The 17,313-nt window shown below is 42.5% G+C and overlaps 1 protein-coding gene across 1 annotated transcript; it reads right to left on the reverse strand.

The window, feature by feature from the left end:
• Nucleotides 1-4,796: 4,796 nt before the first annotated feature.
• On the reverse strand, nt 4,797-13,206 carry LOC118403905 (keratin, type II cytoskeletal 1-like). Its single transcript, XM_035802763.1, has 9 exons — nt 12,486-13,206; nt 9,191-9,251; nt 8,872-8,967; nt 8,403-8,582; nt 7,688-7,813; nt 7,225-7,418; nt 6,824-6,880; nt 5,454-5,617; nt 4,797-5,295 (listed from the first exon to the last, which is right to left on the reverse strand). The coding sequence occupies exons 1-9, from the start codon at nt 13,109-13,111 to the stop codon at nt 5,270-5,272; spliced, it is 1,530 nt and encodes a 509-aa protein (XP_035658656.1). The 5' UTR covers nt 13,112-13,206; the 3' UTR covers nt 4,797-5,269.
• Nucleotides 13,207-17,313: the final 4,107 nt, after the last annotated feature.

Below are 17,313 nucleotides of genomic sequence, written 5' to 3' on the forward strand. Positions count from 1 at the left end.
CGGTTAGGCTGGTATCAGTAGGGCAGGATCAATTCAACACATGGTTTAGCAGAGTTAACCTGTGGTTATTTATGACAGAAGTCTTTTTCACGAACCTGTTTAGGTAACCGAGGTACCAGCCCGACCGCGGGAAAAGTTATCACACGGTCCGGGACACCCGTATCGAACGTTTTTGCGTCACAGGTATGACATAAAGACATTTACTTTTGGTATGAACGGTTAAGTGACGTACAGTCCATGTACAGAATTATTTGAATTTACACTGAATGGATCTTGTACCATTTCATGATGTGTGCGTGAAATGGGCCACATTTGACTCTCCAAAGTCCATGCTCTAGCTGTCGCGCAACAAAGGTATTCTTTTGATTAAAAACGTTGAATGACAAGTGATTTTGTCCGAGTTGCGTTTGTCTCGGAGCTGCTGACATGACGATATACACTGATGCATTCTTGTCTGGCCGCTCTCTTTTCGTAACCTTCTTGGAAAGGACACAACGAAAAGGATTGAAGAAAACAATTTCGACCAATCACCACCCTACATGTGCCCACGTGATAAAGCTACACTACCCTCTAGTCATAACTGTCGTGCCGGTCAACAAACCGTGAATCTTGTGGGGAGGCTTCCTATGAAGATAACGTGTATGTTGTTGTTGAGGGTATTCACACTGACAGGTAGGAAAATGTACTCCAAACCGGGAAATTAACATACTAGGACAAATAATCATACGTAAACGTTTATTGGCAACAAAACCAATTAAAACGTGCTGAAATCATGTATCCAGTGCTTATATGGAAGAAAACAATAATATCCGAATTCAATGTAAAATTGAACTATTCAATTATTTTCCTGGGTTCAGAAAAATGTTATTTGCAGAATCAGAACACTTGCTTGTGGTCTCATACCTCCGGGAAGTATTCGGTTTCATTCTGATTTCCCTCACTCTATACAAATTGTGGTCACCTTTAGCCCTTAAACTGCCAGAGTTTCAGCCCTATAAAATGCTATTAGTGCCAGGGTTGGCCGCTGACCTCCAAAAAGAAACCCCCGAACAAGGCCGAAGTCCCTAACTTCGCGCAAAGTTGCTACTTCGGGGAATACGCTATCCTGTTTATATCCGGGCACGGCACACAAGGCATGTATATGTGTGCCGGATATATCCGGGCTTGGCAGGGTTTTAACTAACGGTCACCTTTAACTAACTGTCAAACTAACATGGCACAAAATTATCATTTACCGCTATGGAATAATAGAACTTTCCAATCAAGTATACAAAATACTAGAGTTCGGCGACCTCATACCTCCATGAAATATTCAAGCTTTTGTAAATCTTATGCAAAGGACTTTTCATGATGCATGCATGGTGATGTTCATCATTGACTAACATACACATGTCAAGTACAAAATTCCTATCATTAATCATTGAGCAAATGTCATTGCAATATTCGCATGCATTATGCAAATCAGTTCCTAATTAGCATATTTGGCATCTGCTTATGTTCCATCTATCATAATTTACATTTGTTACATTTATTGAAGTCAAGTTATTGAAATAATGGAATTATACAATTTCCTCATTAATTATGCAAATAGTGTCATCATTTGCATAACATGAATATCATTATGAACATCTTTGCCTAAGCTACCTGCATGCCTAAAATGATTGCAATCCATCATTCCTCTCTGCAGTTATCTTCTTTGGAATGTCTTGACAAAAATACCCCTGCAGTTCCAAAATCAAATGTTAGGGGGCTGAAACTTGGCCCACTATGTCATGACGCTGAAAGCTGTCTATCACCCAATTGTCAAGACCATATTATTTCCGGGACAGGAGTTACATTGAAAAAACTGCTATGATAGAATGTTCTTATTGATTATGCAAATGTACTCTAATTTTGCATGATTAGCATCTTATCTTGTACAACATTGTCTAAGGTACCTACATACCAAAAATCATGAAAATCCGTTGTTTCCTTCTTGAGTTATCCGCTTCAGAAGTTTTTGACAAAAATGCCCCTGCTATCCCAAACCTAGTCGCTAGGGGGTCCAAACTTATGTCACTTATTTCTGAGCACAAGAGCTACCTAACAATAAAAAATCTTGACCATAGCATGTTCAGAACACTGAGATAGTAAAACTGGAAGTTGTGCTGCAGTACCAATGCAAGCCGCTAGGGGGCCCAAAATCTAATCACTTCTAGCTTTCATCACACCCCACCAACACACCAAGTATGAAACCAATCCATCCAGCCGTTCTTGAGTTATCTTGTTGACAGACAGACAGACAGACACACACACACACAAACGCTACTGAAAATATAACCTCCATGACATTTCATGGAGGTAGTAATTATATGCTTGGAGTTGGTTTATACAATTTCGGCATTAATTATGCAAATTAGATCCCAATTTACAATCAATTAATGTCAAATTGAATCAAGCATTACTTAAGCTAACAGCATACCAAAACTCATGATCATCCTTTGGTCCATTCTTGACTTATTCTCTTTCAAAGTCTTAACTACACCTCTTACTCTCCCTCTTTCTCAGTTACATATGTGGCAACTTTGAAACTACTATAATGAAATGTAATCAATTATGCAAATTAGCTGTTGATTTGCATAAAAAGTATTACATTATATAAGTCTTCACTTAGGCTATCTACATGCCAAAATCATAACGATCCGTCAACACGTTCATATTTTCTCATTAATTATGCAAATGAGGTCGTCATTTGCATGATAAATATGCATTGCCATTTCTCTCTCAGCTACATATGTGACAATTTTTAAAGTCCTATCATTTAATGTAGTGGATTTATAAAATGTCCTCATTAATTATGCAAATTAGCTGTTGAATTGCATAATTAGTATCTCATTATGTAGGTCTTCGCTACCTACATACGAAAAAAACATGATGATCCGTCAATATTTTGTCATTAATTATGCAAATGCGGTCATCATTTGCATAATTGATATCTATCGACATTTCTCTCCTTCCCAGGTACATAAGTAACAAGTTTGAAAGTCCTATCATGGTATGCAGTGAATTTATAAACTTTCCTCATTAATTATGCAAATTAGCTGTTGATTTGCATAATTAGTGTACCATTATGTAAGTCATCACTCATTCTATCTACATACCAAAAATCATGACGATCCGTCAACACGTTGTAGAGTTATTCTCGTCCAAAGTTTGAAAGGAAACCGGCGCCTGCAGTTTCAAAAAAGCCGCTAGGGGGCCAGACTCACAGCACTTACTTTCTGCCTCAAGGGCTATGTATCACTCAAAAATTATGACCACAGCATGTCCAGAACACGAGATATACAAAATGAGTTTCCGCTGCAGTACCTTAGCAAGCAGCTAGGGGCCCATTATCGAACTTGACCTTCGTTTTCCTGACCCCTACCCACCCACCAAATATCATCAGGATCCATTCAAGGCTTCTCGAGTTATGCTGTTCACACACACAAACACACGCACACACACACAGAGAGAGAGAGAGAGAGAGAGAGAGACACACACACACACACACACACACACACACAAACACGCCCAAAACATAACCTCAGCCATTCTGGCAAAGGTAATAATGTAGTGCATTCCTCCGGATACTGGACGGAACTGCCCTTACCTCATTTATATTGTCTTTTACCCTCGAAATGAAGGCGTAAATCCTCATGACTCGTCTTTGACTTCTTTCCAGATGAACGTAAACACTAGATTGTATCCCATTGAACGTAGAAGGGGGAACGGCAACATTTCCTTTTATTACAATGACTGACCGCTGGACCCTTCCGATTTGTTTTATACAACATTGTGGAGACCTCATCAAGCGCCTAGCATCAATACTTTTGTAATACTGACACAGGATCCAAAAATATAGCTTTATTCCATCACACAATGCCATCTTGTGTACGTAGGGTGGGACCAAAGTCGTATTCTGGTGGACAGCCACTCCTTACGGTAAGTCAAGTAATGCATTGTATGGGCCTAACATACGTGTCTTTATCCACCCCACCTTTATCTATCCCGTCTGATCTCCGCATACCTGACGGCAGTCTGTGACGCTCACACGTGGCCCTAGCGTTAGTTTATCCGCGGCGTATCGTATATCCGTTGTATTACGGATATCAAGTCAATGGACAGTGGTAATATTTTCACAATATTGCAACAATTTTCAAACTATTGCACCGTCTGTCGACTTGATATCCCTAAATACCCTGATTTTAAGAACAAGAGATATACTAGTAGCTTGCCCCGCGGATAAATGTGAATTATGCTAGATCATGTCTCTAATGTACACCCCGGTTCATGACTACACGTGTAGTACATGTCTCTTACTCATGTCTGTAATCTACACCCCAGTCCATATCCATGATTATAGTCATGGCTCTGAATCATGTCTCTAACCTAAACCCCTGTCCTCCACTCCTGTGCATGTTTCTCGGCCATGTCTATAATCTATACGCCAGTCCATGGTTCTACTTCATATCTCTGAATCATGGCCATGGACTATATATCCAAGTTCATGGTTCTTGTAAATGGTTCTGGAATAAGTTTCTAATTCATACATCAGTTGCAAATAACTAGAATGTGAAGGTCCAATCCACAGCCTTATTCATCCGTCGCTCCGGCTTGTGGGGATATTTCGCCATGGCCCTACTTCAATGCTCGTCTCAGCAGATCAAGCCTCATGACTCTTTTTCTCACTATCCTGCTGCTCTGCTAAATAAAGGTCTGTGTCCCAAAGCACCTATGTGGTCGAAGTGAATGTACAAAAAAAGAAGATTCCAGCATTCCCGCACTTGCCCCTTTTTATTACCGGACTATAGAATGTGGTGAAATGCAAATAACACCAGCAGAAGAAAGACGTTTCTTACACTAAAACGCACTTAGTTACAAATGTGTATCTAAGTCTAACACTATAACATTTCCATGCAGCCGAATGAAATGACATTTCTGAAACTAACTGCAAAACACTTCAAAACATTGTTGCAGTCGAGGTGTACAGAGGAAATAATTTCCATTTGCATCAAATTAAGTTTATCTTCAGGCATTACACTTAGCTTACAATATCCCAATATTTAAGAGCTCTCAGCTATGCGACTTAATCTGGCGATGTGATCTACACATTGTGATTACAGTGGATAACACGGTTTGCAAAGAAACAAAAAGTGAAAAAGTAGAAATTGTAGATGCACTGCTGAGATTTAGCCCGATCACCCTTTGGGAGCGTCCTAGTGGCCTCAGCCGCTGGTAATGTTGCTCTCTAGGTCCGCCCGAAAGCAGCTGACACTAAAAGAAAATGCAAATTCCATTATCATCGTGCAAGCAGTGTTTAAAGCTAAACAAATTCCGTTGAAGTATTCAGAATGAAACCTGGAGTACAACATGGTGAGATATACATAAACGCAAACAAGGACATGTGATAAAATAATTACTCAACAACTAACTTTGGAAGCTGCCTCCACCGCCGCCGCCAGAGCTGAAACCGCCGCCGCCGCCAGAGCTGAAACCTCCGCCGCCGCCAGAGCTGAAACCTCCGCCGCCGCCAGAGCTGAAACCGCCGCCAGAGCTGAAACCGCTGCTAGAGCTGAAACCGCCGCCGCCGCCGCCACTGCGAAGTTGGATGACAGAAACAAGACATTGTACTAATGATGATTGTATCCCATTGTCATCGAGGTACATGGTTAGCGATACAGCAATGACTCATAATAGTCTATGGTCCGTTAGTTTGCTATAACTAGTCAACATTCACTTTGACTGCAGTCTCCTCAGACTGAACTGGTAAAAATTGAAGAAAAAGACTAGTTGATTCGATGGATAACATCCTTTGGGAACCCCAAAACTGATGCGAGTGAACAAATATTTACAACAAAAGCTGCCTTCATTATGAAATCTGATTGGTCAGGAAGGTTGAACGAATGTCTAAACACGGTATAACGTTACAGAACATTAGATTCCTCCTTTTTGCTCTTCTTCTTTGACACCGGAATTGCCTTGGCATTCTGCGACATGAGTGTCTGTTTCCCAATATGTTTTGTACGGCATATATCTACTAATTTTGCAGCTGCTTTGCACGATCTCCAATATGATCAAAAATAGGTGTGTACCGTGTACCTTTACAAAAACTTTTTTTTATTGTGGACCGGTTAGAACAGGAACAGGTTATACCGGCAGACATTTACGTCTTTTGAGGCTTACAGGCCCAAGAAAACAAGAGCGAAGAAGAAGAGAGTTGGTGGTCATTTTTACCAAGTTTTTATAGTCAAACTTGGTCTAAATTAACCGAGGTTATTTATGTTGTTTACCTATAGGAAGCATTTTAAAATACAAGTATACGTCGGATACTCCTTCAAACAGATTCCTTTGTAGCGAAATGGACCATTGTTTTGAGTATTGCCCATTTAGAAGTCTTCACAGACAATTAGGTCAAGGTTCAGGTTCAGGTCCGGACCCGTACCTGGTCCTATGGACCTGTACCTTACCTGTACCTGAATGTTCAGTACCGATAGTCACCGCTAGTCGATAAAGTTTCTTTTCAAAAACGACGAAAGGTGATAAGCAATGTAATCCATATGTTCGAATTAACATGGCCTTAGAACCAGTAGTGCAATTGATACGTTGTACTTAACAATATAATTCATTCATATACTGGTATGTAGGGTAGTCCATCTGCACCACTCGTTTTGTTTGCATATGTAGTTGTAGAGAAGATCTCACAAAAGTCGTCGTACTTTTGTTATGTAAATAAAGATTGCTGAGTTGCACATCATTCAAAAAATGATACCATGCAATACAGTGTTATGCCTGTGTAACTCACCCGCCGCCCACCGCCAGTCCTTGTCCGAAACGACCCTCCTCGCCCTCCAGAAGTTTCCTGTCGAGACACAGAGTGGGATAGCAGTCAATGTCACGTTCTTCATCAACCATGCACAAAGTGAAATAATAAAAATTGTTCCTATCCAATAAACATCCTCAATGTTGATTTGATAGTTGACCGTGTGAACGAAATAATGTAGACTAGTGTTAATGGTACGAGCTTTATTCAAGACCTACAAGATGTCGGACGTTTAAAATGACGACACATACATGTACGACATAGATTGCACCGCATCAACCGAAGTTCCATCTAGTTGCTATTGCAGTCATGCCCTGGGCCAAGTTCAGGTTCACTTTGATCGCTGACATATTTTTTACATAATGAAGAAAGTGCATTGTTACCGGTATGCGCCGATCTCGACATCCAGGGCCATCTTGACCGCCATGAGGGCCTGGTACTCCACCATCTGCTCCTTGATCTTACTGCGAAGGGTGGTCAGCTCCTCCTCCAGCTTGGTGATCTCCTCTTGTTTAGCTTCCAACTGCTTCACTCCGCGTTCCTCAACAGCAGTCAACTGGTCCTGAAGCTGGGCATTCTGGACGGAAGTACACGGCAAGGGTCAAGACACACATCTCCTCTCAGGGTATACTTTTTTACTGTCTACCTCTAACCAAGAAGCTTTTATCACTGATAAAAGCTCCTTGCTCTAACTCAACGCGACATTTTACCAGAATACAACATGGGTAAGAAGAGTCACACCCTGACTTGAGTTATTTGGATGGCGAAAACATACGGAATGTCTTTCAAAAGCAATTTTTCATAAGAATATAATCGACGGCAATAGCACAGAAGTGGGAAGCCTACCCTGGCCTTGGCAGCTTCAATCTGTGCCTGGAGCCTCTTCAGCTCGCTTGTCATCTTACTCAGCTCCGCGCGTGCGTCGTCCAACCCGCGGCCGGCCTGGCCCTGCTGCTGCGCCAGCCCCTGGACCTGCACACGGACCAGAGTCAGAATCACACACCAACTCAAGGGAACAATTCTTGTAAGTGTAATGTTGTAACGTTACAGAGATAAACCTTTCAGTAAAACAAAATATTGTGTTAGTTGTTTAGAAGCACATAGTATTTTCACTTCCCTGAGGAATACGTGAAACATTAAAAAAAACAATTCGGCGAGTACGCGAGATGCCAAAGCCACCTGTGTATGTAAAGTAAAATTATATCAGATGATTGAGATAAATTCAAAGATATAAAGTGAACAAAAACTACATAATCTGACTTTTTGTTCACCCATGCATGAAGACAAACATTTTAACTAGTGACCTTTCTGCTTGTGACCATTTTTGCTATAATAACAGTATGTGTGCCAAGTTTGAATATCCGCCATGCTTGCAACGGTGGACTAACTACAGAGCAGTCATTCAAGCCTGATTAAGTGCAAACTAGTGCCTTCTGAATCATTTCCGGCCATGATTACGTTCACTATAACCACGCCCTCAGTCAAGACAGACCCACCCAGACAGGGGACGGAATTATCTGTGTTTACAGCATGTTCAGATGCTTGTCAAAAATTTTTGTACCTTTGTATCGTACCAGCCCTGTGTCTCCTGCTTAGACTGCAGTGCCAGAGCTTCATACTGGGCGCGCACTTCATCCAAGATGCTCTGGAAGTCGATGTCTGGGGCACCGCCGAGGTCAACAGTCATACTTCCCCCACCGGGACCATCGTCAATGATTTGTCCTCGAAGGGCATCCAGCTCCTGATAACAAATAGCAAATATATGTCTTGTCAAAGAAATACGAACACTGGTCCATTTTCGTACTTGTCTGTTTGAATCTGCAACGTTTCTCGCCATATTTCTATCTCAGAGTTTCGCTACTGAATAAATCGTTAATTAACTCTAAGAAATTTTGCGCTTTTGTCATATTAGCTATCATGGCATGTTGGTATCAATGTACAGAACATGAATACCATTTTAGTACGTAGCAGCAGACTAAGGACAAATACTTATATTTTACTGTTTCTTTTTCAGTTCGGCAAAAACTCACCGCCGCGTACACCTCCTTCAGGAAGTCGATCTCTGCCTTGATGGTGTCCAGGCGGGCCTCCAGATCCACACGTTCAACACTCACGTTATCCACGTCCTGTGATGAACCAAATAAAATAGCACCATGTTGGTTTACCGTACTTTGACTTTGGAGGGTACGTCCGAGATATGTGTCAAGTTCAAGAATCATTTTCCAGGCGACGCTTCATAAGCGCATTTACACCAGAGATTTTTTTCACATTTGATAAACCCTTAGTATCTACGTAATGTTATAAGTTTTTCCAATAAGTTAATGTGTCGCCCGACAGTCCAATACTTACAGGCCTCAGAGCTGTAATCTCGTCCTGCAGGCCTTCATTGCGTGTCTTCTCCTCCTCATAGCTGTCAATACAACACGAAAACAACAACATCACACATACTGCAGCACTGCCAAGGACAGGTGCATATGTACCAACTACTTTGCTCGACGTGTTAATGACAAAACATGAATTGATATAGAAGAAGCTTAAGCAACTACCATTGTATTCATTCTTTGAAACAGTCCATTCACATCCTTGTTATCAAATTGAACATTCAGAAGTCAGGTGTCTGTCTCAGATGAGATTATCAGTTATCAGATGATAATCAGATCTCAAGAAAGCTGGAATCAAAGGATGGAATATTGAGACCTGTATGTAACTTAGGAGTAGCAAAGTAATGTTATATCACCATGGCATGTGCGTGTGTTGCTACTGGCTGACAGTAGTAGTAGCAGTAAGTAGTAGTAGTAGTAGTAGTAGTAATAGTAGTAGTAGTAGTAGTAGTAATAGTAGTAGTGGTGGTGGTGGTGGTAGTAGTAGTAGCAGTGGTGTTGTGTATATGTCCCATTTAGAGGAATGCTGGTCTTTCACTTTATCAAAATTAAATCATAAAAGAGACAAAATATTCTGTGGATGTCGCAAATAGTGCTTTACACATCCCTCTAGGAAAATGTCATCGTATTTTTCATGCATCAAAAATTTCTTTGATTGTGCGTAACGACCCGGGAAAATACCCCGAGGGTGTTGGGCATCTGCCTGGGCAGATTCATTGTACGGAGTATCACTGAGAAGTCGTTGGGCAGGGGCGATGGGCGCAGTGACAGGGTGTCCCTGTGGCGACCCGACACGCCTGGGCTGGACTCAGTGGACAGACCACATTCCGCGGGCTCAGATAACACCTGGTCTTACACGCACAGACACCAGAAGTGTTCTCTCACGTGTCGAAACGTAAGTCGCCTTCTGTAACCGTGCATTCAAAACAATTCGCTCAGTGTCTAGCTTCCTTTTCTTCAAACAAGTTTACATCTGCTGGACGGGTTACCAACACTTCATCTCGTTTGTATACTGCGTCCTTGAGTTGTTGCCCGGGGGTTGAGTTTGTCAGACTAGTGCCCGGATCTACGGACTAAGGTCCTGCCTCTCTCTCTCTACTCTAACTTTTCATAGACAGGTCTGATCCAGCCAACCTTTCTATCACATTTTTTTTAATCTTTATTAATTGTTGATAACTGGGAGGAAGCTACACGAAGACAGGTCCATTTCAGCAACACCAACCACAACACACAGAGCTGTACCACGTGGTCCCCGGGTCAGGGATGAAATTAGAAAAAGCAAACTTTCACATTTGGAATGATGTAATAATGGTTCTGTATGACTGGTAACATGACAGGCCTTAAGGAGTTATGTTTATGATATTTGGTATTTGGTAGGTAACCAACGAAGAACGTGTCACGGCAGAAAAACTCAGGGTCCCTGCCAAGAACCATACATTGGGGAAATTGAGCGCTCGCTAAAGACTAGGAGCACAGGAGACCGAGCTCGGTCTCGTCAGAGGTGTCGCAGCACATAAATATTGAATCACCGGGACATTTCATCACCTTGGACAAAGCACAAATATTGGACACTGAACCTGATTACTTCGTGAGGGGGGTGAAGGAGGCCATCTACATAAGAGCACACTTACACAAGAGCCGACACTTAACAGAGACGGGGGCCGATACCGCTTCCCAGACATCTACGATTCTTTACTCGGATCACGTGTCGCAAGGTCAAGTGCTTAAAGTAATTGATACACCGGAGGTGAGCAATTTGTTGTGTTGAATGACAGTTAAAAACTTCAATATGTATTATCCTAGCGACTTTTTATGGTACTGTAGCAGGAATTCCGTTTATTCCATCTATACACGCGATGATCATGGTGTTTTCGATGGCAGGTAGTTCTTGGGCTGTGGAAAGCCCCCCCCCCCCCCCTAGCGGATATTTGTGGAACTTGAACAGGCCATTTAATTACATTCTTCTGAAGAGACTTCAACCTGAAAACTAAATAAAGGACTGTTGGTATGTAGGTATATTGTACTTAGCTGATGATCTGCGTAATGAAATAAGTCATATAAATCACCACATGCATGGTTTTCATAATCAATTAGGACATTTTGCAATTCCTCGGCATTCCTTTAAGGACTGTCAAAGCATGTGCAGCTAAGAAGTAGGGGAGTATTGATACATTTATGAAAATGAAGGCATAAGTTGCAATCAATGAGAAAATGATATAAAAGCATAGTGTTAAATAGCGGGACTTTCAACAGCGCAAGATTCACAAAATTTCCCGTTTTGGATTCCACCAAAATGTACTTTTTTTCTGTTACCTCCCCCACATGACCGAAAAAAAACATCCAGTCTGACAAAGTCTTCATACAGGGTGGGTTTTAGCAGACGGCACATTGTTAACACTTTCTTGTCGCTTTGATTGCAAAGATGTATCGACGTCAACTGAAACATTCCATTTTTCATACATTTGGTAGAATATTCTATTTCTGCCCCCTCCCCCCCCCTCCCATGTAAGACATATGTTACAATGACTACATGCATTGTGGCATTCCACACCGTATACATCAGGTATCCACTGTAAAATCTCCCACCGACGCTGATGAGCCATCTGACCCTGCAGATAACTGTCTATACTATGTCACAGTCGAGCGAGCGATCGGTCCAACCGGTTTTCAGCAGCTTGTACAGGGCGACGTGCCCCTTCCCATTCATGCAGGGTATGTGCTGTAATGTGCACTGGTTCGGAAGCAGATAATTGTGCAAAGGTCATGTGGAATTTGTCCCAGTGTCAGCCGTCTGAGTGTAGACTTGGGCACGTAGGTTGTTAAGGGGAAATTACATATGCCTGTTATTCATGTTCACGAATATAAATGTGTAAACCAAATGTACACCGTGATCAAAGATGTATCTGACAGCTACAAGCATGAATGAATGAACAAAAGTAGGACAGGCTTTTGACACGAAAATGGCCGACGGTGAAGTGGGCGTGTCTTGTGAGGTCCCAATCTTGTTCTCAGCTATGAACGTGGGCCGCATGAAATGACTGGATTTTGGCGACTGTTTAACCGAACTAAGAGCTTTTATGTTAGACAGACGAAATTCTTAGCGAAAACACGTAGAACTAACTATCCAGCTAGTTTTGAACTTCGTGTAAACCCGTGTGGAGTTGAACACTGGTAAGTTCCGTCAGCCCCTCCCCCAGACAAAGTCTTCCTTTCTAAAGGTGTCCGTAACTCTGCCGCTTGTGCTGAGTCGACAGTAGACTTACCTTGCTTTAAGAGTAGCAGCCTCTCCCTGTAGCCCGTCTTTCTCGGAGTTCAAGGCGTTCTTTTCGTTGTTGACCACCTCGATCAGCTTCCTGATGTTGTTCAGCTCTGCCTCCCACATCTTGTTGATGTCTGGTCCTCCCGCGCCCGCCTTCTTCTGTACCATCTCCAGTTGTAAGGTAAGCTTACGATTCATCTCTTCCAAGTAGCGCACCTTGTTGATGAAGGTGGCGAATCTGTCGTTCAGCCCGGCCAGCTCGTCCTTGTCACCAGACCGATCCACGCGGACTTCTCCGAGGCTGACGAGCATCTGCGTGGCCTGCTCTGCCGTCATGGAGGAGCCTCCATAGCTCCGTCCACCACCGCCTCCAGCTCTTCCCGCGCCCATCATACGGGCTCCTCCTCCAGCACGAGCTCCAAAGCTTCCTCCGCTGCGGCCTCCCATGCTGAAACTGGAGGAGCCTGAGCTGCGAGCCCCTCCGCCGAAGCTCGCCCGGGCTCCGCCGCCACCGAAACTTGCGCCGCCACCGAAGCCCCCACCGCTTCCACCGGCGCGACCTCCGCCTGAACTAGAGAAGGAGGCAGAGCTTGAGCTACTGAAGGCTTTATGCTGGAGAATTGCCGACATTTTGGACTGGTAGGTGTCAATGACAGTATTAAAGAAGACAGATCACGAAAACGTTGCGTGCCGGCGGGACCGCGGTGACACAGTGAGAGGACGCGTCGTGGATGGGAGGGGCTGCCTAGGCAGTGCGACCGGCACAAACAATCCAATCATCTGTTTCTCTGTCTAAATTAGTATTGAGAACAACTTCCGTCATATGCACGGACGCACACACACACACATCCTGACTCCTGAATCCCAGGAGTCAGGATATTGTTTCTTTCTGATTCCATTGCTTTCTTACACCCAGATACACAATACCATAAACAATAGGTAATGATAATACGCGACGTTGCCACCCGGTCTTCTCATGACTTTATAGGAAAATTACAGGACCCACAAATTGTAGGAAAAAATGGACTTCTCTCATCTTTTTCTTCCCTCCAAAAAAAGTCAAACCCATCCTGTATAGATAGCCAACACTTGCATTGGAGTAATCTCTTTTCACAGTAATGTTAACTGTTCACTATCGCATGTATGTCCTTTATTTGTAGTAACTGTACGAACTTTCAGATATACTTTCTCATAAACTGATAAAAAGATATAAAATCCAAATTATGCCGTAAGTCTAGTTTCTCGGAAGGAAATTACTGATACTGCTGGAAGAATACTGAAAATTACTGACTGCAAGTCAATGCAGTAACACCACTCTCCAGCGATCGATAAAGTTATTAAAAAGTTGAATTTCATTCAGGTTGCTGGAGACGGTTGACGTTATACAAGTTATACTTCTTCTTTGTCTGGCCCAGACGCGACCGGATCATCAGTATGTATAGTGTAGTGTAGTCAGCCTTCTTCTGGTATTGTTCCCTCTGACAGCTATTCAAGTGAAAGGTCGCCGACTCCTACAGTGCCTCGGGTATTGTCAGAACCGCACTGTTGGGGCGGGTCTGTAACACAACTTCACGGATATACCACCAAGTTTTCTACATTATCAACACAACAGAATACATGAGAAATTCCCGCTTACAACATTTACCTTCGGGAACTAACGAGGAGGAAGAATTGTGTAGATTGTCCCGGGCAATGGATTGAACCACCCTTTGGGCTTATGTGGGAGGGTATGCACATATTTCACAATGTTGATTGAAGGACTTGAAGGTGTGGTGAGCTTTAGAAGCAGTTAAGAGGTTGTCCTCTAAACCATTTATACGCTGAATGTTGGGCATGTTTTAATGCCCGCTGTGTTTGGTTGGCGCTAATGATGATAGAGACTATTACCATGCCTCAGGCGGTATGGACAGAGTCATGGCGGGACGTGAAACTGGTCCCAGTTGTACTGTAGGTCTGCAACATATGGATTTCAACTACACTAAACTATCTGCCTGATTTGAGCGACTGTATAAAAGCATATATTCATTTAAAAGCGTCTACTGCTGCTGTATTCTTTGAAGAACCGTCATGGGAGGGGCAAGACAAGACCTTATTATCTCTGTTAAAATACTTTGTATACAACACGTTACATGTAATATCCTCTTCAACTTGTTAAATGATCCATTGAACTACACGGAGACTTCTTCTGCCTTCTCATAGCATTCCTCTCGTCATTCACGTATCTGTAGTTGAAAGAAAAAACAGTCCCCTACATGAGGAATTGTGTCTGCCGAAGTGAGGTTTAACAGCTGTGCCCAGCTGCAGGAGAACAGGTTTTACCTGGGTCATGGTTCAAGCAGGGTGGGACGCCGTGTGAACAATCAGGACTCTGTCACACCTGTGTCGTCACGGGGTGGGGACGGATCATCATGTCATTATCAGACTACTTTCTGTCCTTGTAGTATTCCTTCTAGTAACGCTGAAGAAGAGTGATGGATGTCACTCGAATCGTCTGGACGTAAATCTCCGTTTTTATCCAATTGTAGAGATTGAATCGTATTTGAATATTGTTCACCTGGATGTCTAATCTTTATATTGTAATCTTTATTGCAAACTCATGCCCAAAGGCAAATTGCAAACAGCGAGGTATACATAAAGGTATAATCAACAAGGAAAAAAACATGATACTTATAGATGAACGTCAAAGATCTATTCTAAATCTACTTGTACTTAAGCTGTCTAATGGGTTTGACTTCTTTTCTGTGTGCAGTGGGAGATGAATTGTCCAACATTTTCATAGATAAAGTGGTTTGGCGACTTAAGCAAGAAGATTTTTGTTGGTAGGTAAGATGTGAGAAGCTTATAAACATCCCTGTAATATGGTTATTAGTAGGGGTGGGAAAAATTAGGTCCAGGTCGGGTTCAGGTCCAGAGGATCAGGTCCGGACCTGAACCTGGACCTGATTCAGTATGTGAAAACTTGTAAGCGGACGATACTCAAAACAATGGTCCATTTCGCTACAAAGAAATCTGTTTTGTGGAGTATTTGACTACCACTGGCGTTTTAAAAACCTACAAGGCTAACTGCCCTTGTACTATTCACTGTAAAATTGGTAGAAATGACTATAGACTCTACTCTACTTCGCTCGTTATCTTCATCGAACGGTAAGCCCCAAAACGTGTGAATGCCTGACCATATAATCTGTTCATTTTCCAATAGGTCCAACATCCGGTCCACCGAATCTTTTCAGGTCCGGTTTTGCCGGACCGGTCTAATAAGAAAAGGCAGTTTTGTACCGGTGTGACAGCGATTTCGCCCCCCCAGCGATCTCGCCCCCCCCCGGGGGGCGAGATCACTAGCGTTTTCGCCCCCCTTTAGCGTTTTCGCCCCCCCCCCCCCAAGAGCAGCTGGTTACTACATATTACAGGTGCGCTACCTGGTACTATACTGCACCTGGGGAGTAACGTATATGGTGTGTTATCTAGTACCTATATGGCACCTTATTACCGTACCGTAAGATGTCATACCTCGAAAGTCGATACTATATTGTTCGGCGCAAACATGACATTGAAATGAAAAAGACAATTTTTGCAGCTGAGTTGGCATAAAAACAGTGCTACTGCGAACGTATAAATCAACACCGTCTATGGTACGGAATACGTCAGCTATATGTTTTCAATTTGTCACAGTGTTTTCTTTCTTGTGCTGGAAACATTTCCAAAGCACTAACAAAAACACGCGTACGTAAATAATAGTTTCTCATTATAAACACTATCTACGCGCAAGTTGATATAGCTGTTGCTAAATGCTACACAAACACTGGTAAACTACCAGTCTTAAGAAACACGGGTAAATGCATCAGTTCCTAAATACTAGAAAAAAAAAGTCATGTTGGAGGTGAAGATATCCCTTGGCCAGGTGCATATACCAAAATGTGCGTTATTCTAATTAATACCTAATATTTGCATAATTAATAAAGACATTAAATAGTTCTTTTGTGGTCACTTCATGGTAGAGACTTCATATTGGAGATATATAGGTTGCTTGAGGACAGGTGAATACAATGAAATACATCTTATGTCAAGACTCAGGTATATGCAATAATGGGAATACAAGGGACCCAACCCTCCTTGTCTGAAACAAGTTCAACTATCTTATTACCATGTAATTACGTTAATATTGATACTATGAATGGAGTTATGTATCAAACGCATGTACTTATATCATTCTGAAACTGAATTTTGTGATTTATACCAATAAACTTCTAAAATGTCATGTACACCCGTTTTTTGAGGGGGGGCGAAATCGCTAAAGGGGGGCGAGGTAGGGGGGCGAGATCACTAGCCGGGGGGGGGGCGAGATCGCTGTCACACCGGTACACCGGTACCGGTACCCCCTAGTTATAAGTGTAAAACAGTCTCAGAAACTTGGTATGAAAGTCTTTCAAAATTTCAAAAAATTTACCATATGGTATAATCATTAATCATGATATGATAAAACTTGAATAAGAAACTCGATATGTTCGAAAAAATATGTACATTTATATAGATGCACCAAGATAAAGCCAAACCTGAGATTGAGTCACCTTCGCCACAAGGGCTATGTTTTCGGTGCCGTTTCGGGACTGTGTTTGTGAACAGCATAACTCGCGCTTAGTTCTTATCATATTTGGTGTGTCGGCAAAACAAAGAATCAGACCGATTATGGAGCACACACACATACATACATACATACAGACAGACACACACACGCGCGCGCGCACACACACACACACACACGCACACATACACACACACAATAACATACATACACACACACACACACACACACATACATACATACACACACACAT

The sequence above is a fragment of the Branchiostoma floridae genome, chromosome 16 (assembly GCF_000003815.2).
Source record: "Branchiostoma floridae strain S238N-H82 chromosome 16, Bfl_VNyyK, whole genome shotgun sequence".
NCBI lineage: Eukaryota > Metazoa > Chordata > Leptocardii > Amphioxiformes > Branchiostomatidae > Branchiostoma > Branchiostoma floridae.

What these genes read in the sequence shown, in the direction of transcription:
- LOC118403905 (XM_035802763.1), bottom strand. Translation starts at nt 13,111, where the DNA reads ATGTCGGCAATTCTCCAGCATAAAGCCTTCAGTAGCTCAAGCTCTGCC. An exon ending in AGATTACAGCTCTGAGGCCT is followed by an intron (nt 8,968 to 9,190) that starts GTAAGTATTGGA and finishes GGTTCATCACAG; the next exon opens with GACGTGGATAACGTGAGTGT. An exon ending in CGGTGGAGGCAGCTTCCAAA is followed by an intron (nt 5,296 to 5,453) that starts GTTAGTTGTTGA and finishes ATTTTCTTTTAG; the next exon opens with TGTCAGCTGCTTTCGGGCGG.